This window comes from Xenopus laevis, chromosome 7S (genome assembly GCF_017654675.1).
Source record: "Xenopus laevis strain J_2021 chromosome 7S, Xenopus_laevis_v10.1, whole genome shotgun sequence".
In the NCBI taxonomy this organism is placed as follows: domain Eukaryota; kingdom Metazoa; phylum Chordata; class Amphibia; order Anura; family Pipidae; genus Xenopus; species Xenopus laevis.
This window is the reverse complement of record NC_054384.1, coordinates 16,311,032-16,337,666: the sequence shown is the minus strand read 5'-3', so window position 1 is coordinate 16,337,666 and position 26,635 is coordinate 16,311,032. Positions and strand designations below refer to the sequence as shown.

The window sequence follows — 26,635 nt, the reverse complement described above, 5'->3', positions numbered from 1 at the left end:
GGCCGGGTGGCAACAATAGTCCCTGGAGTAATGCAAGGAGAGTGGGATGGGCCCTCCATTCTATATAGCAACCAGAGTTTGCAGGTGATCAGCCAGGTAGCTAGTATGGAGGAGAAGCTGATCCCTGGTAAATAGTGCTTCTGTTTGGGAGGTTTGCTATCTGTGCCTGGGGGGAGCAGGAGCTGCAAAAAAGTGAGAGAACCTGTTTGAAATTCTGTGAGTTTTTCCTAAAAATTGTGTTTTGTTTGTAGGGGCTGGGCACTAGGCCTCACCCTTTATAGAGAGGGTTGTTCTTAAATAGCCAAGTTGGCCTAGGTTTTGTTATTTTGTGTTTTCATTTTTTTTTTTAAACCAAAAACATTTATGGTATAGTGTCCCAGATGCTGGTACAGTAGTACATATACTCTATTCATTATGAATTCATGAATTCTTGCTTCTTAAAATATTATTAAACTGTAGTTAAATGAGGTGCTAATGATCTGTAGAAATGAGACAATTAACAAAATGACACAACACACAGGTAAAGCGCCAGGCCTTCATAAAACTTTAAGAAAAGCAAAACTGTAGCTGAAAATATGAATATTCTGTTTCTAGGACAGTGAGTATGTAAATCCAGATCCACAGTCAGATTCAGAGACATACGTCGAGCCATCAGAAGAAGATGACAATTACGAGCCTCCCCCAACAGAACCTGTAAAGACTCTTTCTTCGTCTTTCACTTTCAATTCCGCTGCAGGAGGATATGCAGGTAACACCATATCCCAAATGTATCTCTTATTTCAAATACCCTAATGTCTCTAAACTTGAGAAACGTTCAACAATTTTCATGTCAATAATCTAATTTTCTTGTTCATTTTTAGTAGATATTTTAATGCAATTAAATTGGAGATAAGGTTATTTTTTTTGTGTGGAGAACCCCAAAGTCACTTGTTGTTTCTTGACTTTAGCACCCGTTTAACTGTTTTGGCACTTTCTTAACATTAAGAAATGGAACCTTTCTGGCATGGATTTAAATCCTTCACACTATGTATTTTCTTTGAAAGATAAACAAGGAAGCAGACAACTACCCTCTATACCAGATCAAGCAAGCAAAACTTCTATGAGGTTACAGCCAAATGCGAACCAAACATTCCCCAAGGTATCTCCACCTTTGCCCAACCAGCGATTGCACAACGGTACAAATGCACTACCTTTGTCTGTACCAAAACCTCTTTTGCCAAAGAAGCCAGTCACCCCAAGACCCCATGCAATGTCTCAAAACCAGTCTGCCAGCAAGAAGTCAATCACACCTCCAAAGCAACAACAGTACTTGGATGAGGTATTTATTACCAGATAAGTTAGGTTTTCTAGAAATCAGTTGGGGCTGGGGGAGAGTCCAAGTTGTTGGACAATGCGGATGCTGCTCATGTTTGCAGGACACATTATATTAGGATGATGATGTCAGACAGAGATGTCCATCGAACCCATAACTGCCTGATCCCAGAATCAATGTATAGCAGTTGATTCTAGGATGAGGCAGTTTTGATAACGTTATAAGCCTGTAGCCTTATCAGTGCATGTTTGTCACCAGATATAGACTGATAGCATGCAGTTAGTAGGGATGCACCGAATCCAGGATTCAGTTCGGGATTCGGCCTTTTTCAGCAGGATTATGGAAATATTATACCTATTATCAGGGTCTGTAGCTCACATTACTGAAATACTTCGGCAGAATCCATCACTATCTCCTCTTATTCACTACAGTATCTTCGGTATGATAAGTGCCAGTGCTAGAGCCAAGACATGTTCCCCATTTAAATGAATTGGAAGTTGCAGTGGTAGTTTTGGGTGCTTTTTTGCCACCATTATTATGGCAGCGAAGAATACACCCATGTGCTGATAAGACAAACATAACATTTGTATAAATGCAGGCAATCATTTGTTGTAATTTATGGTATACAAAACCTTTTCATTTTGGGGGCCTTTTTGTTATATCTGAAATATTAGCATGTTTTATATTACAGTTTCATTTTATAGGGGAACTATTGCATAAATGAAAATTTAATATAAGCTTCAGCACACTGAAAAAAGGGAGGTTTCTAAACATAATCAATTGAAAGTTCTGTAGCTTTTCTGAAATAATCAAGTTTGATTTCATGCAGCAGTTGGGTGTCAGATAGTCATTGACAGTTAGATCCAATATATCTTATAGGAGGACTCCTTTTGCCTAGAAGATGTATTAGAGCTCACTCTATTAAAATCACCAGACATCATGTCTCTCTACATGCAGGATTTGTGCAAAAGGCAGTTATTTTGTTAGATTTTGTTTGGACAGTTATCATTACAGTGGAATAAGTTATTTGAATGAGTTCTATTACATCTGCTAGGAAAGGGAGCATCCCATAAAATATATTGGATCTAACTGTCAGTGAATATCTGACACCCAACTGCTGCATGAAGAGAGAATGAAGAAAACAGATGCTGAGAAAAGAATAGTGAAGATAAACTTGATTATTTCAGAAACGATGCAGCATATTTAATTGATTATATTTAGAAAGTTTCTTATTTCAGTATGATGAAGCTTATATTAGATTTTCGTGAAAGTTCCCCTTAAAGATAAAATTTAGGAAATGTATTAATTTAGGGGATGGAACCATGAACCCGTTCAGTAGAATTGATTAGTCTTTTAATACTGAACAAAGAAGAGCACTGCTCTAAGGTTGGATTTCTGTATTTTGGGAAATGTTGTTTCCAGTAGCTGAGCCTCATTTATAAATGCGGAGAAAAAAACCTTTTGCTCTGATACCAGAAAGTACAGCAAACAAGTAAAATACATTAAAGCAAATTTTGATATTGAATATACCGCACTATTATACTGTGCGTGCAAGTGGAATGACAGCCAGAAGAGAAGTGACAAAAGTATCCATTTACAGTGTTTTTATGTTCACTTTGCCATGAATATCGTTTGTGTTTATCTCATTTCTAAACCTCAGGAAGAGTATATTGTCCCAGAAGATGAAGAGGACAATTATATTGAACCTACACAAGATCCACCTTGCCCACGTAAGATCTTTAAAGTATACACAGGAAGAATATCTACATTATTAAGTGCATCTGTGAAAAGCAAAAACAAGAGCATGTTTCAACACAGAAAGTTGAATGCACTGTGCACTGGATATATTGTCAGTAAGTTTGCAGAGAGAGATGATGATAGACAGATAGATAGATAGATAGATAGATAGATAGATAGATAGATAGAGAGATGGAGAGAGAGATGGATAGATGGATTGATGGATAGATAGATATACCTTGTTAGAGCATATGTTGTAGCCCATCTCTCTCTTGGATGTAAATTTAAGGTGGCAATACATTGGTCTATAAAAGCTGCCAACTCAATCCTTCCAGGGCGTGTCAACGGGTCTGTCTGACCAATATCTGGCCAAAAGTCGGACAGACATGTTGGGCAGATTTGATATTGTCATCAGGGTAACACCCCATTCAGCGAGTGCAGTCCTCTTCTGATGACCTGCTTTGGCAGCCATTACGAGCTGATGGCCTGAAGGAGAGAAACTATCGGATCAGCTCCATATTGCCCAGCTTGAGGTGGGCCTAGTCTGGCAAAGAGCTGATCTTTAGGTGTATTGCCAGTTAGATTATTTTCTTCTCTTTGTGACCATTTTTCTGATATTCAATGTTTCATTTTTCACCTTCTTATATCTATTTAAACCAGTTCTGGGGGAGGGGGAGTCATCCACTGTAAACTGTTCTAATTGATACATTAAGGGGCTGATTCACTAAATTCGAGTGAAGGATTCGAAGTAAAAAAACTTCGAATTTCTAAGTATTTTTTGGGCTACTTCGACCATCGAATGGACTACTTCGACCTTCGACTACGACTTCGACTACAAATCGAAGGATTCGAACTAAAAATCGTTTGACTATTCGACCATTCGATAGTCGAAGTACTGTCTCTTTAAAAAAAACTTCCACCCCCTACTTCGGCAGCTAAAAGCTACCGAAGTCAATGTTAGCCTATGGGGAAGGTCCCCATAGGCTTGCCTAAGTTTTTTTGATCGAAGGATATTCCTTCGATCGTTGGATTAAAATCCTTCGAATCATTCGATTCGAAGGATTTAATCGTTCGATCGAAGGAATATCCTTCGATCAAAAAAAAAATATCCTTCGATCAAAAAAAAATTTTCTGCGCTAAATCCTTCGACTTCGATATTCGAAGTCGAAGGATTTCAATTCCTAGTCGAATATCGAGGGTTAATTAACCCTCGATATTCGACCCATAGTGAATCAGCCCCTAATTGATACATTTCTTATCTTTGGTCCTTCTGGGCCCAATAACCGAGTTTCATTAAAGGCAGGTGTTAGAATTGATACAATAGTTACTAATATTACACAGATACTGCTAAGAAATGTATAAACTAATGTAGCAAATTGTAACAGTTCAGAATCTGCACCTGAAAAAAGTCTTTATTTCTGGTGAATCTGAAAAAAGTTTTGGCAGGTGAACACCCCTATTAAAAAAGGAATAGTTGTAACACCGCCTTTATCACCAGATTCAGAGTTCACTGGGAGTAGGGAGTGCTATCATTTAAAAAATCGAGGGTGGGGGTTTAGTTCTTCTTTAAAGGTATGTAAATAGAGAGAAGGAACCTGCAATGTATCACACTATTCATTAATAATTTGCTTTACAGCTCCTGTTGTGAACAGAACTTCAAAACCTGTTACACCAACACTTGGTGAAAATCATTCGCATACCCCAGGTAGGAAGAATTAAATAAAAACGGATAGCTGATATTGGGTATTGTATGTTCTACCCAAAAAAAGCTTTCCCCGTGGTAATGAGTATAGAGAGTAATGTTGTCTGTCTGTTCCTCTTGTGTCAGAAGACATAGTGGCATTTGGCACAGGTAATGTGACACAGATTAGTACAACTCCATAGTAAGTGGCAATTGAGTAGTTTAAAGCCTAGGGAGGCACATGATGAATGTGGCATAATAATGTGCAGATTATTAGGCAGGTTCTGGGGAACAGATAGAGGGAGCAGAAGTTATTTAGCGATATCTGTAAAAGGAGCATCTTCCTTAGCTTTAGTAAAGACTCTGGCAATGAACAGAAGCAACAAAACCATTTGATCATTAATTTTTATGAATCAATAAAACAAAAGGTTAGACCGCTCAAGCTCACCGATACTCCCCTCGTCCAGGTGCTCAGTCGACAGTGTCCCCACTGTAAGTATAACAAGAAGGCAGACGGCACTTCTGGATGGATTTATTTGGAAGGAATGCTGCTGTATACCGCCTAACGCGTTTCGGGATTGTATCCCTTAATCATAGGCTGGATACAATGATTAAGGGATACAATCCCAAAACGTGGATGCACCGAATCCAGAATTCGGTTCGGGACTCGGCCAGGATTTGGCCTTTTTCAGCAGGATTTGGATGTGGCCAAATCATTCTGCCCGGCCAAACTGAATCTGAATTTGCATATGCAAATAAGGGACGGGGAGGGAAATTGCGTGACTTTTTGTCACAAAACAAGGAAGTAAAAAATGTTTTCCCCTTCCCACCCCTAATTTGCATATGCAAATTAGGATGCGGATCGGTATTCGGACAAATCGTAAAAGGATTCAGGGGTTTGGCCAAATCCAAAATAGTGGATTCGGTGCATGCCTATTAATTTTACCTTTTCTGTGCTGGGGTTTCTCTATCTATTTGAGGTGTGGGTTGCCAGTAAATATACTGGTATGGATCAAAGAGAAACCCAAAAACAAAGATGAAATGATAATGAAACTTTTATGCTGGTTCTGTAGATTCTATGGTGGGTGGCAGGCAAAAGGTTAATACACTATGGGAGACACTATGGTCACTGTAGTGGCTGGACATTAGTAAAGGGGCACCGTGTATGGCTATAGATATGATATTTAGGTACACCCTACTGTAAAATCTGATAGATGAGTAGGAACCTACGCTTATGACAGCCCCATTAGTTATGGTATGACCTGTATGGGTGTTACATATTACAGAGAGTACAGAGGCAAGAGCACTCTGTTGGCTACCTCTTAGGCTGAAGGCTTAAAGTAGATTCAAGATGCCATAGAACCAGCTGGAGACAAGGACATTACATGCCAGGCCAGCACCTATGCTTTTATGTGTCTTTAAACCTGTGGTAACTATTGGAAAATGTGCTGAATTCTTCTGGCCCGGCTTTGTGCTTTTAGTCCCAGAGTCTCAGTATAGATGTAAACGCATTATTGTTCATCACTCCGTAGAAAGTATATTTTTAATAATGTTTGTCTTTGATTAGCCAACAGCTCCCCCTTGTGCTCTAACAGACTCTAACACAGCCACGTGAAGGAACAGCTTGCACAATCATTATATATGGTGACACGCCAATATATAATTAACACTGTGCTTAAATCTATCACTACGGAAAATACATCCGGCTCACTCATGGCTCATTATAGGTTAGATGTCAAAAGACCAGAAGAGAACTAAAGGGTTGCTACACAGGTACTTAAGTATTAGGCGGCTGCAGCGTTAGTGTTATAGACAAGTGATAGGCAACCTTTGTTAGTTGTCAGCTCGTCTTCAGCAGGCACTATAAGGTTGCCAAAATAATGGAAACACAATGAAAAAGGGACTTATTAAATTTGGAAAAGGGTTAATTTATATCCATCTCAATGACAAACGTCATTAAACACATGTACTGGATTTGTAAAGTACAGGTATTGGACCTGTTATCCAGCTTGGGACCTGGGGTTTTCCAGATAACCGATCTTTATACCTACTAGAAAACCATGTAAACATTAAATAAATCCCAAAAAATGGTGTTGCTTCCAATAAGCATTAATTATATCTTAGTTTGGATCAAGTACCAGGTAATGATTTATAATTACAGAGAAATTGTTTAAAATTTACATTAAAATTTTGATTATTTCATTATAGTGGAGTCTATGAGAGACGGCCATTCCGTAATTTGGAGCTTTCTGGATAATGGGTTTCCGTATAATGTATCCCATACCTGTAAATGAATAAATGGGGTACTTTTCTCTTCAAACTGTAATATATTGACGTTTTTTTTCTCCCCAGCTTTGTATGAAGTCCCTGAAAGTGAGGTAAGGCTGCAGGAAGAAAAAAAAGAAAAGAAAATTGAATCATTATAGACATCATGAACAAAAGGCTCAGAATTATAGATTTTATTATATTGTTGGATCAGCTGACAAACTGCATTAGATATAGCTGTATAGTTTACAGTTTTTTTCTTCTGTTGTTCCCTCTAAATGATATTATTGCTGAATTCTAGTTATTATTATACAAGAATTAATTACCCAAATTTTGAGCCTGGTGGTATTTTCTAAGGATGCACCAAATCTACTCTTTGGGATTCGGGTGAATCCCCGAATCCTTCGGGAAAGATTCGGACTGAATCCGAATTCTAATTTGCATATATTAATCAGGGATGGGAAAGGGAAAAAGTGGGGGACAAAATTTAAAAATTTGGTGCCAAAAAGTCACGTGATTTACCTTCCCGCCCCTAATATGCATATGCAAATTAGGATTCGGGATGGCCAGGCACAAAGATTCAGCCTAATCCGAATGCTGCTGAAAAAGGCCGAATCCTGGCCAAATCCCGAAACTAATCCTGGATTCGGTGCATTCTTAGTATTTTTTAAACTACATTTCCCATCAAGCCCACCAGCTCAGAGAAAGTCGATTGTGGTTTAACAGCAGCACATTTCACTGTAAACAATAAAAACATCAGTATAATGTAATATGTTCTTTGTTTAAACCTAAGGCTTGGTCTAACAAAAGGTCATCATTTCAGCCTAGCAAATTACCTTTCTGCTCTAACCTATGTATTAATCTTTTTAATTGGAATCACATAATTTTGTTTTTCAGCAAAAGCCACCTTCTCCTGTAAAAAGGTATTTGCTGACAATTATACAAATTGTTTTTTATTAAAAAATTTTTATAAGCAAAGCGACAAAGTGCTATGTTACGGAACTAGAAAACTGGAAATTGTGACATCCAGCACCCAGGTTTCTGCTCCTATTGTCACAGGCTCAACTGATACTTGGTTTCAACACAGGCCAATGAGGCACAAAACTAATGTCAGTTAGTAGGTTTCCTCCCAAAAATTTGTTATTGCAAAGGAACCAAATATGGTGCATGTTTTATGGGTAAAATATACTATGAAAGTTTTTTTGCATTTATTTGCAATATGGGGCGTATATTCCAGTGGAGTTTTCTACTTTTGGCAAAGCACCAAACAGTTTCAATTATTATATTTAACATGTTTTTATAAAGCATCAACATATTCCGCAGTGCTGTACAATAAATAGGTCTATACATACTTTGAACATACAGGTTTACATACAAAGTAACAATTAATAAAAGGCTTTGATGCTAGATGAGAATATGCCTTTTGTGCTACAGACAATATAGACTTAAATATGAGTCTGTAGGTTTATAAATAAGAGGAGAGTGCATCCACATTTACACACTGTACAATTTGAGTTTGTTTTTACTATAAAATCAGAATTTTAGTGGGAAAAAATTCTTTCGAGATTTATTATACCCCGGCCCGAGGATAGAAAAAGTCCAAATCTGAAAATCTGGCATCTCAGACCTACCGAGGTTTTATTTAAGCCAATAGGAGAAATTCTTATCCTATTTGGAATTTTCTGTGGTCTGTGCTGTAATTAGCACGAAAACAGACTATTTCGGACTTTTTGGCCAGAAATACGAAAATTTGCCCTTTTCGGGAAAAAGCCCAAAAATATCCAGCGATTCTGGAAAAAATTCTCGATTTTTTCATGTTTATCCCCAACAAATCAAAGTGAAGCCTTCTGAAATCAGAAGGTATTTACTTGTGTTATGCCATACACACAGTACTGCCTAGATACCAAAATAATTTTTCATTCTCCCATAAGGCATCATGGGCGGAGACATGCAAATCCCTCCTTTATGTCTCTTTGGCCAACTATGCATCCAGAGCCGCTGGTTTATAGCACAGATACAGCCGAAACAGGCTGTCTGCAAGTTTGGATATATGGTTCTGAACCATTAGGCTGTATCTGTGCTATAAACCAGCGGTTCTGGATAAAGGTGTGATTTGCATGTCTCCGCCCATGATACCTTATAGGAGAATTATATTTTGTTATCTAGGCAGTGCTGTGTGTATGGCATGAGATATGTAAATACTTTCTGATTTTAGAAGGCTTTACTTTGCATGTAAATTGCTAGTGAAGGGCTTTTTGACTCCTTTTAGCCCTTCTCACCCTAACCAGGTTCGGTTTCCCATTTCCCCAACAAATGGTGATTTTTTTTTTTAATAATAAATAAGGTCCAATTGTAGTTTGGTCTGAATTTTTTTAATAAAAAAGATTAACTCGGACTTAAAATAAGGCCCCCCGTCATCATTACAGTCACTTTCCAATGCAAATTATTTTGGGTTTTTTTGTTGATGAAAAAAACACACACGCACACACACACACACACACACACATACATACATTCATACATATACTGTATATATATTTATATATATATATATATATAGATATATATATATATATATATATATATCTATATATAGATATATATATATAGATATATATATATATTATACAATAATATTAAACAGAATAGCCATTTCAAAGGAAATCATTTCAGTGATGCTGTCATATAACCATGAAATTGGTATCTGCTTATAATTACAGCCATCTATAAATGTATGTATTTCAGGAATTCTATACCTCTTCCAAGACTCAATTCATCACAAAAAGCGGTATGTATATATAAATAACATGTTTTTCTATGTATGTGTGTGTATATTTCCTTCAACCCACAGGCCTTTTAGGAAAGGGATTCTGTTTTACAATTTATCATTTAGAGCATTTAATGTTGACATGTTATTGTGTTCTAAATGTATCACCTACAGATGGAGTACAGAAAAGAAAGCCACGCTGGGAGGCCTCATTGTATAAGAGCAGCTCTATACAAGTCAATAAATGAGCCTGCTGTTTACTGCTGTGTTCATGTTCAGCTTAACAATGAGTGCAAAGTATATTATAGTCAAGCGTGTTCCATCTGTACTTCACGAGGCTGCAAGCATGTATCTGTGCATTAGATTTCAAATGAGATGCAGAAATGAGACGTCAGTATAAAGATGTTGTATTGATTCAGGATAATGTATTCCTGGCACGGTATATGTAAATACAGCAACGCAGTCTGATCTGTATCCAAGCCATATCTGTAACCAAAGCGAAGTGACTGTAGCAAGTGCAATGTAGAAGAGATCCTATCATTGGCTGCGCGAGGATTTTTCACTTCTTAAGGAAAACATAACACTGAAATGTACTTGTTTTGTTTTTACAACTGAGAGCATACATTTTCCAGTGTCTCAGAAATATGTTGAGTTGACTTAAAGGAGAATGAACTTGAAGATGAAAATTCAAAATAAGCTTCATAATGCTGAAATAAACCATTTTCTAATGAATTAAACAATTCTGCCCTGTTTCTTAAATAACCAAGCTACTCTTCACTAGCCCCCTCTCAGCGCTCACTCAAATAACTATGATTCTAGCACACATAAAAGCTAATAAAATAACTGACTTAGGCACCAATCCTGCATGTAGAAAACAGGATTTCCGGTGATTTCAAAAGACAGAATTCGAATACATCGTCTATGCCAGTGATCCCCAACCAGTAGCTCGTGGACAAGATGTTGCTCTCCAACCCCTTGGATGTTGCTCTCAGTGGCCTCAAAGCAGGAGCTTATTTTTGAATTCCAAGCTTGAAAGAAAGTTTTAATTGCATGAAAACTAAGTATAGTGCCAAGTAGAGCCTCTTGTAGACTACCAGTCCATATAGGGGCTACCAAATAGCCAATCACAGCCCTTATTGGCACCCCAAGGGACTTTTTCATGCTTGCGTTGCTCACCAACTCTTCTTACATTTGAATGTGGCTCACAGGTAAAAAAAAAGGTTGGGGACCTCTGGTCTAGGCAAAAATACTGCCCCTAATAGATATATTGGATCTAACTGTCAATCAAAACCAGACCCTACTCCATGAAGAGAGAATGAAGAGAGACCAATGCTGAGAGGAGGATTTCGAAGAATAAATTGATTATTTGATAAATGGGATCGAATTTTTAATTTATTATATTTAGAATATTTCTTATTTCAGTAAATGTGATGAAGCTTTTCAATTTTGCAAAAGTTTCCTTTTAAAGGACAAGGAAAGTGATTTATAAATAAAGATATAAAAAGGACCTCTACAGAGGCATCCCTACTGAACTGCACCACCCATACTAGTATCTAGATACTAGTATGCATCTAGTAATTAAAGATGTGTTGGTGACTTCGATATCTGACCACATGACTTCCTGACCTTAGTTTTTCATGGCAATTGCTGACCAGTTACACGGACTAGTGATGTGTGGGTCAGGAAAAAACTACACTTACACATACACCCTACTCTAACCCACAACAATGAAACCCATTCATTGTTTAAAGGAGAAAGAAAGGTTTCGTGCACTTGGGGGTGCCAAATGTTAGGCACCACCAAGTGATTGTATTGACTTACTTGAAACCCTGGGCCGGTGCTCCAATCAGCAGAAAACTGCACCGGCCCTGGGTTATACCAGTGAGCACCACGGAGCGATCTTCTTCCGTCTTCCTCTTTCCTTTGCACGGCTGCGCATGCGCAGTTGAACGAAAAGCCGAACTTTAACTAAAAAGTCAGGTATTTCATTCAACTGCGCATGCATTTGCCCTGGGAAATTTGAAGATAGCCAGAAGAGGATTGCTCCGTGGTGCTCACTGGTATAACCCCGGGCTGGTGCAGTTTTCTGCTGATAGGAGCACCGGCCCGAGGGTTCAGGTAAGTCAATACAATCACTTGGGGTGCCTAACATTTGGCACCCCCCAACTGCACAAAGCCTTTCCTTCTCCTTTAACTAACAGCTGGCTGAAAAAAGCTAATCACTGATTGGTTGCCAGTGTTTATAAATGAGGCCCAGTGTGTTCCCTTTCATGCGCTATCCACCACTGTAATTACCTCCTAACTTGGAAGCCATAGATGATGGTGGCTAACTGATCTTCAATAAATCCTAATTATAACCAACAAAAATATTACCGCTGTCCTATTCTAAAATGGGAAACTAGTGAAGCTTGTCAGAAAATGTAGATTTATTTCTAGAAGCGAAACCTTTTTTTTTTTTTTTACTTGATATTTTTAGGAGCCAGCGTGTGAAGATGAATATGAAGCATGTGATGAACCCGGTGAGTATGATTATTAGTATTAATATTCCCGGAGCTGGGTTCTGCTGGGGGGGAAGAAGAGAGGGACTATACGTGGGGTGGGGGGTAGGGTTTTTTTTTGGTAAGCGTTTGTTTCTCCTTTAATCTCTATTTGTGCATGTAATAGGGTAGTGGTGACAGCATACAGGCTCTGTATATATATATGTATGAATACCATATTCCTGATGCAGGATAATTATTCAAATTCTTGTGTTTAGAAACTTTAGCTGTTGGCAACAGAAAAAACACACCAAACACTCCATCCCCATTGCCAAGGTATGTGTAAGTAATGGATGATATACGAGTGCGAGCATATGTATACTGTGGAAATTCAACTTGCAGTTTTAATTCAGTGCATTAAAGGAACAGTAACACCAAAAAAATGAAAGTGTTTTAAAGGAATGACAATATAATGTAGTGTTGCTCTGCACTGGTATAACTAGTATGTTTGCTTCAGAAACACTACTATAATTTATATAAACAAGCTGCTGTTTAGCCCTGGGGGCAGCCATTCAAGCACAGGGTGCACAATAGATAACAGATAAGTTCTGAAGGATCCCATTGTATACTACAGAGCTTATCTGTTGTGTATCTTGTACCCTTTCTCCATTTTCAGCTGTGAATGGCTGCCCCCATGGCTACACAGCAGCTTGTTTATATAAACTATAGTAGTACTTATCTGTTATCTACTGTGTATCCTGTGCTTGAATGGCTGCCCCCATGGCTGCCCCCATGGCTACACAGCAGCTTTTTTTAGAGTCCTGCAACGGGGCGGGTACCCGCGGGTTACCCGCAAAAACCTGTGGTACCCTGCGGGTTGTGGATAGAAGTTCCAGGTGCGGGTATAGACGCGGGTCGTCGGTTCTGCGGGTTTGCAGGTCTCGGGTCGGGCAGCGGGTCTTCTCAATAGCGATATTTACTCCTTTTTTCTGGTCACATCTACTTCCGATGACGTCACTTCCGGTTTACAATGACAGCACTTCCTGTTTTACTCCTTTTTTTCTGATCATGGCTACTTCCGATGATGTCACTTCCGGTTTACAATGACAGCACTTCCTAATTCTTGATGGTTAGCGGGTCCGGGTTGCGGATAAGGTATTTGCGGGTCGGGTTGCGGGTCCAATCGGGTAAGGTTGCGGGTCCGGGTTGCGGATTGCAGGTTGCGGGTATGAGTCGGGTACGGGTCCCAAAAAATGGACTGGCGCAGGACTCAAGCTTGTTTATATAAACTATAGTAGAGTTTCTGAAGCAAACACACCAGTTGTACCAATGCAGCACAACAGTATATTATATTGTCATTACTTTCATTTTTTGGTGTTACTGTTCCATTAACCCAGAGTGCACAATTAGTTGTGTGCATTGATATTATGATTCATGAGACACACATGGGCCCGGGCTTAGATGAAATATTGATAACTGCTCTAGATCAGTGATGGGCAACATGCAAGATGTCTAGGGTCCTCACAGATGGACTATGACTACTTAGAAAGGCTGCATATTAGATTTCATGATGGTGTTGATAATGTAATAAAATACATTTAAATAAAAAAAGATCTTTTCACTAACATATCTGGACCTTAAAGTTCTCAACCATTTTTTGTATGATGTGCGTAATTATTTGCAAGACCAACACAACTAAGCATAAAGGGGCCCCAAGCAACCTGTTTGGCATTACAGTACTAGATGATCAAAGCTAATTGCCGATTGGTTAGTATGGGTTGCATCTCTCCTTTAAAGCTTCCCCTGTGTTCATGGATTTCCTGCTGCTTATCAGTATTTAGAGCCAATAAAATCTCCTGGAACATTTAAAGAACATTTAAAAAAACTTTTTTCATTTTTGACTTTCAGAAAATCCAAACCACTTCCTGCATGGCCGGTAAGATAACATCCAATATTTTATACACATAGAATTTAAACAATGTACATACTGAGTCATTGAAGTGAAATACACAGACCAGACCACAAAAAAAAAAATACAAATGTCAACAAACATTTTTATATACAGTATATATATATATATATTTTTTTTTTCAGTATCTCATTGTTATGCTGCTAAGAAATCATTTCACTTTTTCTCCTTTTTACTGTATATCTGGTACCTGGCTTAACCTGAGAAAATATGCATGTGACTATAGTTGGAAGATGATTAAAAGGAACTGTTAATTATTATAAAACAGATTCACCAAAATGTAGTAGATGTTAGTGATGTTCAGGCCGGCCCGTACCCCCCTTTCCGGGTCGCAGGCGGGTCTGGGTTGAGCTCTTCTGCCTGCTCTGCCCGCTCGCGAAGTTACAATGCCGGCTTCCGACATCCGGGTTCAACTCGCCTGCTCGCCCCACCCGTTTTGTGACATCATCGGCGGGCCAAGTCTATAAAAGGAGCTGGGGTGGGTGTGGGTTTCCCAACTTGTGTAGGGTAATGTATTGGCTGTAACAAATACGTCCATTGAACTTTAACTTCCCACTGTATGCAAATGAGGCAATGCTGGCACAACTTTGCTTTGCTTGCCACAGTGACGCTAGCTTAGTGAGTCTGCCCGTATGGGAGATGGCCTTTCTGTATATCTATATACACAACGGCGTTTTGGCGCATGCGCAGTAGGATCCCCTACAAACGGGAGGGGGGTGGGGGGTTTGCGCCGACTAGGTTTCCTTCCCCTTTAAGGTACAAGAGGAGGGTTGTGGGTGCACTCCTAAGGCCATATAAGAAAATATTTAAATACAATAATTCCCTGTCTAAAAAAAAGAAAAACAGGGTTTTTTGTTACAAAGTTATGATCATAAAATTGGTAAGCCGCCATACCACGTCAAAGGTATTTGCTGCACTTATCACTAGGTAACACTTGCACAGACACACACACACATTACACCTATTACACTTCTCATTTAGCTTTTCCTTTTTCATCTCCTTCTACATCTATACTCACACCTGTACTTATACTTATACTCACACACATACACACACAAGTGTGCACTTATATATACAACTTTACTTTTCCTTCATTATAGTCTCTTCACAATCACCTTTTTTTTTAAAAAAAAAAAAAAATGGACGTTGGTCTGGGCAGTCTCCCCTTCAAAAGCCGCATATGCAGGCTTAGTAGTGCACCCACAACCCTCCTCTTGTACCACTTTGTTATTAAACAATAACCATAATCAATCACAAATTCTACATATAAATATAACATTTTTGTTGGGTTTTTTTTGGAATAAGAAGCAGCCAGGATGCCCAACATGCAACTTTAATAAGTGGTGTTTACATACAATTTTCAGCAACCGAGTTGGGTGTCCACTATGCAATAGTTTTATGGACTGTATACTGATTTTTTTTTTTCTTTTTTTGTCTTTTTTTCTTTCTATCAAGCAAAAGACAGGCGAGTTTTCCCCTCGCGATGCAAACAGCAATAATGGTGAGTTTCATTCTACAAAGTAATTCAATACATTGACTTATGATGCTGCTATTCATTGGTGGGTTCCTTTACAAGGGGAAGCACAAGTGTTTTCTTCCCTATAAATATAGTTACATTGTTAAATTGGGTTGAAAAAAGACAAATTCCTTCAAGTTCAACCCCTCCAAATGAAAACCCAGCATCCAAACACAAACACCCCTCCCTACTCTCAGATAAATTATATATACTGTACCCATATCTATACTAACTATGGAATTTAGTATCACAATAGCCTTTGATATTATGTCTGTCCAAAAAATCATCCAAGCCATTCTTATAGTCATTAACTGAATCAGCATCACAACATCACCCGGCAGTGCATTCCACAACCTCACTGTCCTGACTGTGAAGAACCCCCTACGTTGCTTCATATGAAAGTTCTTTTCTTCTAGTCTGAAGGAAAGGCCTCTGGTACGGTGATCCACTTTATGGGTAAAAAGGTCCCCTGATATCTGTCTATAATGTCCTCTAATGTACTTGTAAAGTGTAATCATGTCCCCTCGCAAGCGCCTTTTTTCCAGGGAAAACAACCTCAACCTTGACAGTCTCCCCTCATAATTTAAGTCTTCCATCCCTCTAACCAGTTTAGTTGCACGTCTCTGCACCCTCATATATATACTTACAGGTCTATTCCATTAACCCAGACAATGAACGAGCGAAGTTCTTTTTCTGCTAATAAAATTTAGAATATATTCCATAAAGTAAAAAGAAGCAGAGGACAGCACCTACATATATAAAGCTGAGCATACATGGAAAGATCCCCTCATTTTGCAGGGTCACTAAACGAGCAGATGTTCTGCTGATTGGGCTCATCTAAACGTTTGGTGCTCTGCTAGATGGGATCATGCTGCAGATCTATGAAAACCTGTTGGGAAAGGACCCAATTATTGCACCATTACTGTCTCCATTCTCAAGGAATTTTTTAAACTACAGTACAAAAAAATCAGATAGTTTTAGGGGCTGATTTATCAAAGGTCGAATGTTAGAGCTTTTTTTAAATTCGAATGAACTCGAATGACTTCGAAATTCAAACAAGTATCTTATTTAAGAAAAAACTCGAACTAATATTACCGACCTGAAAACTTGAATGGAATTCGACTAACCTCGAATCAAGTTTTTTCTCCAAAAAAAACTCGAATGTCAGGAAGGCTATTAACATCTTCAAATCATCATTGGACCTCAGCCATTGACTGGTTTTAGGTGGCGAATAGTTGAATTGCAGTAGTTCCCTAGGTCCAGGTAAGATAAATTTGAAATCAAGTTTGGATTATTCCCAACTCGAATTTGTGAGCTTTGACCAAAAATCCAACTCAAAAATTTGTATGCGAATTTACAGTTCGAACCTTAATAACTCTGCCCCTTAATATTGTAAAGGCCCCATACATTCATTAACCAATAAACTGGAGTACAAGGTACTATTTTATTGCTACAAAGAAAAAGGAAATTATTTTAATAACATTTTAATTATTTGGATAAAATGGAGTCTTAAAGGAAAAACTATACCCCCAAAATGAACACTTAAGCAACAGATAGTTTATCATATTAAGTGACATATTAAAGAATCTTACCAAAATGGTCTATATATTTAAGTAAATCTTGCCCTTTTACATCTCTTGCCTTGAACCACCATTTCGTGATGGTCTCTGTGCTGCCTCAGAGATCACCTGACCAGAAATACTGCAGCTCTAACTGTAACAGGAAGAAGTGTTGAAGTAAATAACAGAACTCTGTCTGTTAATTGGCTCATGTGACCTAACAAGTATGGTTTGTTGGTATGTTTGTGTGCACAGTGAATCGTACTATCCCAGGGGGGCACGGCCCTTATTTTTTAAAATGGCAATTTTCTATTTATGATCACTCAATGGCACATACTACGAGAAAAGTATATTATTATGAAAAGGATTTATTCAGATGAAGCAGGATTTTACATATGAGCTGTTTTATGCAATATCTTTTTATAGAGACCTGCATTGTTTGGGGGTATAGTTTTCCTTTAAGGAAGAAGACCTTCCCATAATTCTGAGTTTTGTGGATAACAGATCCTATACCTCTACTATAAGTTTCATTTTCTTTGCTGTACTCTATTCTATATAACAAGAGCTATTCAGTTACAAATATACTACAATACTTACTGATGATCCTAAACAAAAGAAAAATAGAAAACATATTTTCTATTACAGGTAAGCCCACAGCAGCAGATCGCAACCGAAAACCAAGTGTTGGAGCAAATCTTCCTCCATTGCCCCATTCAGCTCAAAAGTAAGTAGTTTAAGCACGTTTGTAACCAAGATGTGGATCGCTGGCTTTTTTTGTGAATGCTCTGGGGTTTAGGTCATGTGGCAGAAGTTGTAGAAACAAAGAGACAAACATATTCAACATACCATTACCCCAAAAGCTCTAGAAGCAAAACTGCAGGTACAATGTAAATAGTTTTATTATTACAGAGAAAAAAGGAAATCCTTTTTTAAAAATTTGGATTATTTGGATAAAATGGAGTCCAGGGGAGACGACCTTTCCGTAATTCGTAACTTTCTGGATAATGGGTTTCTGGATAACGGATCCCATACCTGTACATGTTTATATTTGCATATAAGGCAGTTTAAAAAGAGGTCATATTAACTCTTATTCCCAGGGGTAAAAGAAGGTATATCCTTGAGCAGAGATGATTCCATGTGGCTTAAAGGGGTTGTTCACCTTCAAACAATTAGTTGTTTTCAGATAGATCACCAGAAATAACATTTTTTTTTGCAATTACTGTCTATTTTTTATGTGTCACTGTTTTTCTAATATTGAAGTGTACTTTTTCACCTTCTAAAGCAGCTCTGGGAGGGGGGGTCGCTGACCCTGTAAACTGTTCTAACCTGATATATTTAATTGATACATTTCTTATCTTTGTCCCTGCTGAACAGAATCTCTGGGTTTCATTGCGGGCAGCTGTTAGAATTGATACAATAGTTGCTAATTATTCCAGATATGCTGCTGAGGAATGTATCAACTAAATGTTGCAAAATTGTAATCATTTACAGTCTGCACTTGAATTACTGAGCTGCCAGAGTCAAACACCAGAGACAGGGACATTTAACTTTAAACTTAGATTTTGGAAAAACAGTAAAAAATAAATAATGGAAAGTAATTGAAAAAAAAGTCTTTATTTCTGGGGAACAATCTGAAAAAAACTGTGTTTGGAAGGTGAACAGCCATGGGGAACTAAGCCCTAAAAATGAATATGGCTAAAACTGCCATGTTTTATATAGTGAACTTATTGCACCAGCCTAAATTTTCAGCTTGTCAATAGCAGCAATGATCCAGGACTTCAAACTTGTCACAGGGGGTCACCATCTTGGAAAGTGTCTGTGACACTCACATGCTCAGTGGGCTCTGATTGGCTGTTGAGAAGCTAAACTTAGGGCTCGTCACTAATTATCCAGCAGAAAATGAGGTTCCCCTGTAATATAAGCTGATGCTACAGGGCTGATTATTATATTCTGATGCTAATTACACTGGTTTCAGTGCTGCCATGTAGTAATTATCTGTATTAATTATTAATCAGCCTTATAGTGTGACATTTCTATTCTATGTGTACTGTATATTGTGAGTGTGTCCCTAAGCTCAGTAAGTGACAGCAGCACAGAGCATGTGCAGTGAATCAGCAGAAAAGAAGATGGGGAGCTACTGGGGCATCTTTGGAGACACAGATCTTTGTTGCTAAAGGATTGTGGTTGCCTTGGGCTGGTACAGAAACCCAAAACATAATGTACAACATTTCTAGCTACTTAACTGTTTAACTGCCCTTGTCCTTTAAGCCAAGGGAATGTTATATTGACGTGACTAATACAGCAAAGATATTCCAAGTCTATTTACAGTAGAACCTTCTATTTAAAAAAAATGGTGAATTAAATTTGAAATATTTGGAGTCTTAAGGGACAAGACCTTCACATAATTCTGAGTTTTGTGAAACCTCGATTATACATTTCATTTTCTGTGTTGTAGATATTCAGTTACAAATATACTACAATACTTAGGGGGTTGTTTATTAGGCTCCGAATATGAAATTTGAATAATTTGTGGTTTTCGGACTAAAAAAAAACTAAACATTTTTCAGAATTCATTAAAGCCTGATGGTCTTAAAAGCCAGACTCCGAAAATCTCAAATCTCTCGAGGTCCTGTATAAGTCAATGGGGAAGGTCCCAGTGTCTGCGCTGTTGTCCGTATTGATATCCAATAATTTCGGGGATTTTGGACCAAAAAGTCAGAAAAACTCGTAGTATTTGCGGAGCTTTGCCCGAAAAGTACGAATTTTTCCTACTTTTCGGGCAAAACTTCAAAGTTATCGGATTTTTGGCAGACCCAATTTTTTCTGACTTATTAAATGATAAATAAGGTCCATTCGGGTAATCGGATTTTACATTAGAAATACTTCGAAAAATTCGGACCTTGATAAATAACCCCCTTACTGTATGATCCTAAACAAAAGCAAAATAGAAAACATATTTTCTTTTGTATTACCTTCTATTTTAAAAAAAAAAATGGTGTAAAATCAGGGAAGTGGACTACAAAAACACAATGTAAAATGAGGGAACATTTTAAACTGTATTGCCTATTTCAGCCTGTCCTTCAAACCAGTAATCATTATGCCATAGGATCGATATTGTATGAATCATGTTTATATTTTCAGAGCACCGATTCCTCTGCCGAAAACCAACATGCAGAGTAAGTAATACAGAACAGAAATGCTTCATTCTTTCTTTAAGTGATTACGTGCTAATTAATGATGACTTTTAAGGTCACAATGTGTTCTTTATTGTACAATACTGCAGTAGAGGAGGCTTTGCTTATTGCTAAAACTGTCAGACCTAAGAACTTCTACACAATAAAGACTTCCCTTTGCTCATAGATCGCTGCAAAATGAACAAGTAGCTACAAAGCAAAGTTCCGATTACTAAACCAGACCACCCTCTGGTGAAATACAAAAGGGTGAGAGGGAGGATACAGCTGTTACCAGTCTATTCCACCAGTCTGGTTGTTCTAACATTAATGTTTTGCAACCTTAAAGGGATCCTGTCATCAGAAAATATATTTTTTTCAAAACACATCAGTTAATAGTGCTACTCCAGCAGACTTCTGCACTGAAATCCATTTCTCAAAAGAGCAAACAGATTTTTTTATATTTAATTTTGAAATCTGACATGGGGCTAGACATTTTGTCAATTTCCCAGCTGCCCCAAGTCAAGTGACTTGTGCCTGCACTTTAGGATAGAAATGCTTTCTGGCAGGCTGCTGTTTTTACTTCTCAATGTAACTGAATGTGTCTCAGTGGGACATGGGTTTTTACTATTGAGTGCTGTTCTTAGATCTACCAGGCAGCTGTTATCTTGTGTTAGGGAACTGCTATCTGGTTCCCTTCCCATTGTTCTTTTGTTTGGCTGCTGGGGGTGAAAGGGAGGGGGGTGATATCACTCCAACTTGCAGTACAGCAGTAAAGAGTGATTGAAGTTTATCAGAGCACAAGTCACATGACTTGGGGCAGCTGGGAAATTGACAATATGTCTAGCCCCGTGTCAGATTTCAAAATTGAATATAAAAAAATCTGTTTGCTCTTTTGAGAAATGGATTTCAGTGCAGAATTCTGCTGGAACAGCACTATTAACTGATTCATTTTTTAAATTTTTTTTTTCCCATGACAGTATCCCTTTAAATTAACTAAGCTTGAAAGTAATTTGAACCAGATAATGAACACACTCTCAGTGGGACAGTCATATCTGTCTTTACGATGAATATATTTTCATCTTATATTTAACAAGAGGCCGTGGTTATGTGCTGTAATTGTATCATCTGCAGAACCTCCAGACGTTCCAAGTCGTTACGTGATCAACCCAAGCCGTAAAAGTTCTCACAGTAGCCCAGAAGAGGTATGGAAAATTGAGGAAATCTTTGTTTTATTCCTACTTGTAAATTCCTTACCAAATAATTGGTTATTATGAGCTACGATTCAAATAGATTCCTTAGAAAAAACACACAAAATAGTATTATATTTTCAAAGGAAAATGTTGTGTAAAACAATGAGAACTAGCAATGCCTCTAGTACCCCCTGCCCATCGGCATTGAACACAACGGGTTATTTACTAAACCCCGAATGCAAAAATCACGAAAACATGCATAGGTTGCATATAATTAAATGTCCCAATGATTTTTTTGATGTGCGCTGTGTTTCGTGCAATACCCAATTTCAGAGTTTTCGGGCAAAAATCTGAGTTTTGGGCTGAAAAATCAGAAAAAGATTGTGAAAATCGGATGAAAAATCCGAAAAAAAACTAAAAATAAGATTTTTCCCGCAAACATTTTTTTCAGGAACATGTAATTATAAATAATGGCGAAAAACTTGAGTGGATTTGATCTGAGTTTGTAGCAGAACATATTGAGATAAATTCTGACTTTGATAAATAACCCCCTATAAGTATCGAAAATTCATTATTTGGCTTTTTTCACTGCTGTCAGGTTATTTCCCTTCAGAGAAGGGCTTACACTTGTGCCAAGAGTTAGTTGAAGAACACTCCATTTTGCTTCTCAGCAATTTGGGAGGCAATTACAGACTCAGCTTCCAACTTATTCCACTCATTTCAGCTTGCTGGAATAAGCTGAACTGAAAAGCATCCCCTCTGATATAAGCCTTCGTGCAAGCCTACAAGTGCTACCAAGAGCCAAAGATACAGGGCCGCCATTAGAAATCAAGGGGCCCCGTACAACAAAATTATTGGGGCCCCCTGGGCCCTGCCCAACCCCTGCTAAAAAAAGGTAACCCCTCCCCCCCTCACACACACACACACACAAGTTATAAAAAGCTATTGATGGTCAGGGCCTTCTTATAACTGTGGTGCCAGGACCCCCCTTAAAAGTTTTTTTAGAAATTGATGATCAGGGCCCCCCTACAAGTTAAAAGAAATAATTGGTGACCAGGGCCCCCATATGAGTTTAAAAAAAAAAAAAAAATGCCAGGGCCCCCCTTACAAGTTAAAAAACAAAATTGGGGCCCCAAAGAATATGTTTTTTTAAAAAAACATTGGCGCCAGGGCCCCCCCATACAAGTTAAAAAAAATTGGGGCCCCAAAGAATATTTTTTTTAAAAAAACATTGGCATCAGGGCCCTCCTTACAATTTAAAAAAATGGGGCCCCAAAGAATATTTTTAAAAATACATTGGTGCCAGGGCCCCCCTTACAAGTTTTAAAAAAATGTAGAGTATTAAATCAATACATTGGTGGCCAGGGGATTAAAAAAAAAAAAACACAAACTGGTGGTCAGTAGAATTGAACTCGTGGCTTCAGGACTTGAACTTCACCTCCTTTCGTGACTTCGGGTCTTTTCGCCGCTTCGGGCCATCGGCTTTTCGGCACTTACGCATTTCGGCTGATCGTGACATCGGAAATGCCCACACGGCTTCGGCGCTGTCAAGGGGGACCGGCTCTTTCCAAAGTGCAGCACTGCCAGGCCCCCCTTCAGGCCCAGGCCTGGGATACCTGTACCCCCTGTTCCCCCCCCCCTGATGGCGGCCCTACAAAGACAGCATGAAACTATAATTGGTCCAGTTCCCATGTAATCTCATGCTTGTCCACAAACTGATAATTCAAACCATATAAGATGTGGGGGCAGAATTATCAAGGGTCGAAATTCGAATAAAAAAAACTTCAAAATTCGAATAAAAAAAGACCAACCAAAATTTATTTAAAAAATCCACGTTTTTTTTTTTGATGAATAGGCCGTTTTCATTCGAATCGCATGAATCGAAGTAACATCGTATTCGATCATATTCGATTCAAAGTTTTTTCTTAAGTCCACCAATTGACTCCAAATGGGTTCTAGGAGGTCCCCTATAGGCTAAAACAGCAATTCGCCAGGTTTTAGATGGCGAATGTTCGAAGTTGAATTTTTAAAGAGAAATACTATGCTTAGTATATAGTTGGTATTGTTTCACATAGGATCAACATATTAATTAGCTTTAGCTTTCCATCAATATATTTTGGTTGTATATATTTCCTGGAAATACTGCGAACATTGCTGATCCACGTTTTCATTGATCTTCCAAAACTAAAGTCGTAATTTGCTCTCTTTATGGTAATCTTCTGGTTATAAATACATAATGAAGCTGAGTCTACAAGACTGAATGCATAAAGACACACTAATGCTCCTCTATAACACAACACAATTGCTGCTCTAGAGTAAATGACTTTGTTGTTCCAGGAAATAAATGAAATCTATTTATCAGGTGAGCAGAAAATATGCAAGCAATGTAGATAAACCGGAATGATCATCCGACCATGCTGTAAAGGAAAATCATAATACTAAGGCCACATTTTATTTTAAGATTGTCATTTTAAATTCTAGTGAGGCCCAAGACCAGACTGGAAGTCAAAATAGGCAATAGAATTTCATATACACAGAGGCCCAAACAGCCCCCACCTGCCCATTAAATAGTGACTGTCTATGGCATCTTACAGCAGCCTCTCTGGCATTTGCCAGAATCCATAAATTGCCAGTCTGGGCCTCATGAGGCCCCCACATGGACTCCTTTCCCTTACATATACGGCTTCTGGCGTAATATCTTCTATTATGTCATTGCATTTCCATAGTTTAAAGGAGAGAGCCTGTTTTTATTAAAATTTTCTGCAACTGTAAAAGTGGTATCGGAACATACAGTATGTCTGGAAAGAGAATTAAAATATACAGTATGTTCTATTTGTTTGCATGTCTAGTATATATACTGTATATAGTTCACACCAGGGTCGGACTGGCCCGGCGGGAAACCAGGAAAAACCCATGATGGTCTGGGCGACCATCATGGGCCCCCCTGGGCCAGAACCCTCTTCCGTTATTAGAATGGAAAAAAATTTCCGCGCTGCGCAGTGCCGTCTGCACGCCATTATTCGCGCATGAGCACCAGCCTCCTAGTCCGACCTTGGTTCACACTAGGGACAGATTTACCTTGAATGAATTCGAAACGACCTCGAAGCTCGAATGGTACCTTATTTAAGAAAAAACTTGAACGTCTTAAACTCAAACAATTGTTATTGACCCGAAAACTCGAATCGAATTTGAACCGAATTAGATTCGAGTTTTTTCTCCGAAAAAAACTCGGATGTCAGGAAGGCTATTAAAGGAGAAGGAAAGGCTTGGTGCACTTGGCGGTGCCAAATGTTAGGAACCCTCAAGTGATTGTATTGACTTACCTGAAACCCCGGGCCGGTGATCCTATCAGCAGAAAACTGCACCGGCCCAGGGTTATACCAGTGTGCACCACAAAGCGATCCACTTCCGGCTTCTACTTTCTTTAAATTTCCCGGGGCAAATGCATTTGCAGTTGAACAAAATAGCAGTCTTTTTAGTTAAAGTTCGGCCATGAGAAGGAGGAAGACGGAAGAAGATCGCTCCGTGGTGCTCACTGGTATAACCCTTGGCCGGTGCAGTTTTCTGCTGATAGGAGCACCGGCCCGGGGTTTCGGGTAAGTAAATACAATCACTTGGGTGCTTAACATTTGACACCTCCAAGTGTACGAAGCCTTTCCTTCTCCTTTAACATCTTCAAATGTGTCACTGGACCTCTGCCATGGACTTCTACGTGAACTCGGCAGGTTTTAGGTGGCGTACTGTCAAATTAATCTTTTCCCAGGGTCGAGAAATGATAAATCTCGAAATTGAATTCGAGTTTGGATTCTTCCCAACTTGAATTCGTGAGTTTTGACCAAAAATCCCACACGAAAATTCAAATTTACCATTCAAACCTTAATAAATCTGTCCCAGGAACTATTGCATTCAGTTTCTCATGTTACTTCAGGAGGCGGGAGTGCTAAATAAAGAGTGGTTCGCTGCATCGTGTGATCGTAAAAAAGCAGAAGAAGCCCTGTACACATCATGCAAGGTATTGCCTCTACAGTTGTTTTACCCTAATGCTTCATTCTCTGTGCTATCGCAAAAATAAAAATGTAAAATAAGCTTCAGCATACTGAAATAATCCAATATATCTTAAAAGGGGGCTCCTTTTACCTAGAAGATGTATTAGAGCTCACTCTATTAAAACCACCAGATATCATAGGGGTTATGTAATACAAGGCACTAAGTTTGCCTAGGAACATAAACCCATAGCAACCAATCAGCAGGAAGCATTTAATGGCCACCTGTTTAAAAGCAATCAGGGGTGTAACTATAGAGGAAGCAGACCCTGCGGCTGCCGGGGGGCCCAGGAGGTATAGGAGCCCCATAATGTCAATAAATATTGCTAAGACAGGTCAACCTTTAGACATTTTGGGGGCCTGAAAAATATATTGCCGTGGGGCCCAAAAATATCTTGTTACTCCACTGAAAGCAATCATCGTATTGGTTACTAGTGGTTACTGCTCCCGGGCAAACGTAGTGATATAAATGGGCGCATGTCTCTCTACATGTAGGATTTGCAGGTTTTTTTTGGGTAAACGGTTGAATTCTCCTTAAAAGTGACACACAAACAAGCACCTGTGCCTAGCCCTGGAATATTGAGAATGTTATGTACTGATTCAATAAACTGTTGAGCCGTTGTATGAATAAAGTTTTTTTTTAGTTCTTGGTGAAGATTAGACATAAGTGTATAGGCTGCATTTATCACTCTGTCAACAAAGTCTGCCCTATATACCTACACATTCATACAGATATAGCACACATTGATTGCACAATCATGGGTCCCTGATAAAAAACACTGGGGCTCATTTATTAACGCAGCGCAGCGCTAAAAAGAGCGCAGTGGCCAGACATTTGCCCAGCGCATGCGAGTATTTAATAATGTAGCGCACGATACCTTAACAGTGCGATTTGTGCGCTAATGTAGACACAAGACAGGTGCGACGTGTGAAACTGCGTATCAGC

At 38.7% G+C, this 26,635-nt stretch overlaps 1 protein-coding gene across 7 annotated transcripts in view; it reads left to right on the top strand.

Moving 5' to 3' along the window:
* blnk.S (B cell linker S homeolog) overlaps positions 1-26,635 on the top strand; it is a 69,072-nt gene that overhangs the window by 38,337 nt on the left and 4,100 nt on the right. For all 7 annotated transcript variants that reach the window (XM_041570921.1, XM_041570924.1, XM_041570922.1 and 4 more), the window contains 15 exons: positions 595-748; positions 1,044-1,318; positions 2,973-3,042; positions 4,686-4,754; positions 7,083-7,108; positions 7,893-7,918; positions 9,741-9,783; positions 12,239-12,281; positions 12,518-12,575; positions 14,148-14,175; positions 15,664-15,709; positions 17,929-18,007; positions 20,425-20,459; positions 21,588-21,658; positions 25,575-25,658. In XM_041570921.1, the coding sequence (XP_041426855.1) occupies positions 595-748; positions 1,044-1,318; positions 2,973-3,042; positions 4,686-4,754; positions 7,083-7,108; positions 7,893-7,918; positions 9,741-9,783; positions 12,239-12,281; positions 12,518-12,575; positions 14,148-14,175; positions 15,664-15,709; positions 17,929-18,007; positions 20,425-20,459; positions 21,588-21,658; positions 25,575-25,658 (1,107 nt within the window). The remainder of the gene's footprint in view (positions 1-594; positions 749-1,043; positions 1,319-2,972; positions 3,043-4,685; positions 4,755-7,082; positions 7,109-7,892; positions 7,919-9,740; positions 9,784-12,238; positions 12,282-12,517; positions 12,576-14,147; positions 14,176-15,663; positions 15,710-17,928; positions 18,008-20,424; positions 20,460-21,587; positions 21,659-25,574; positions 25,659-26,635) is intronic.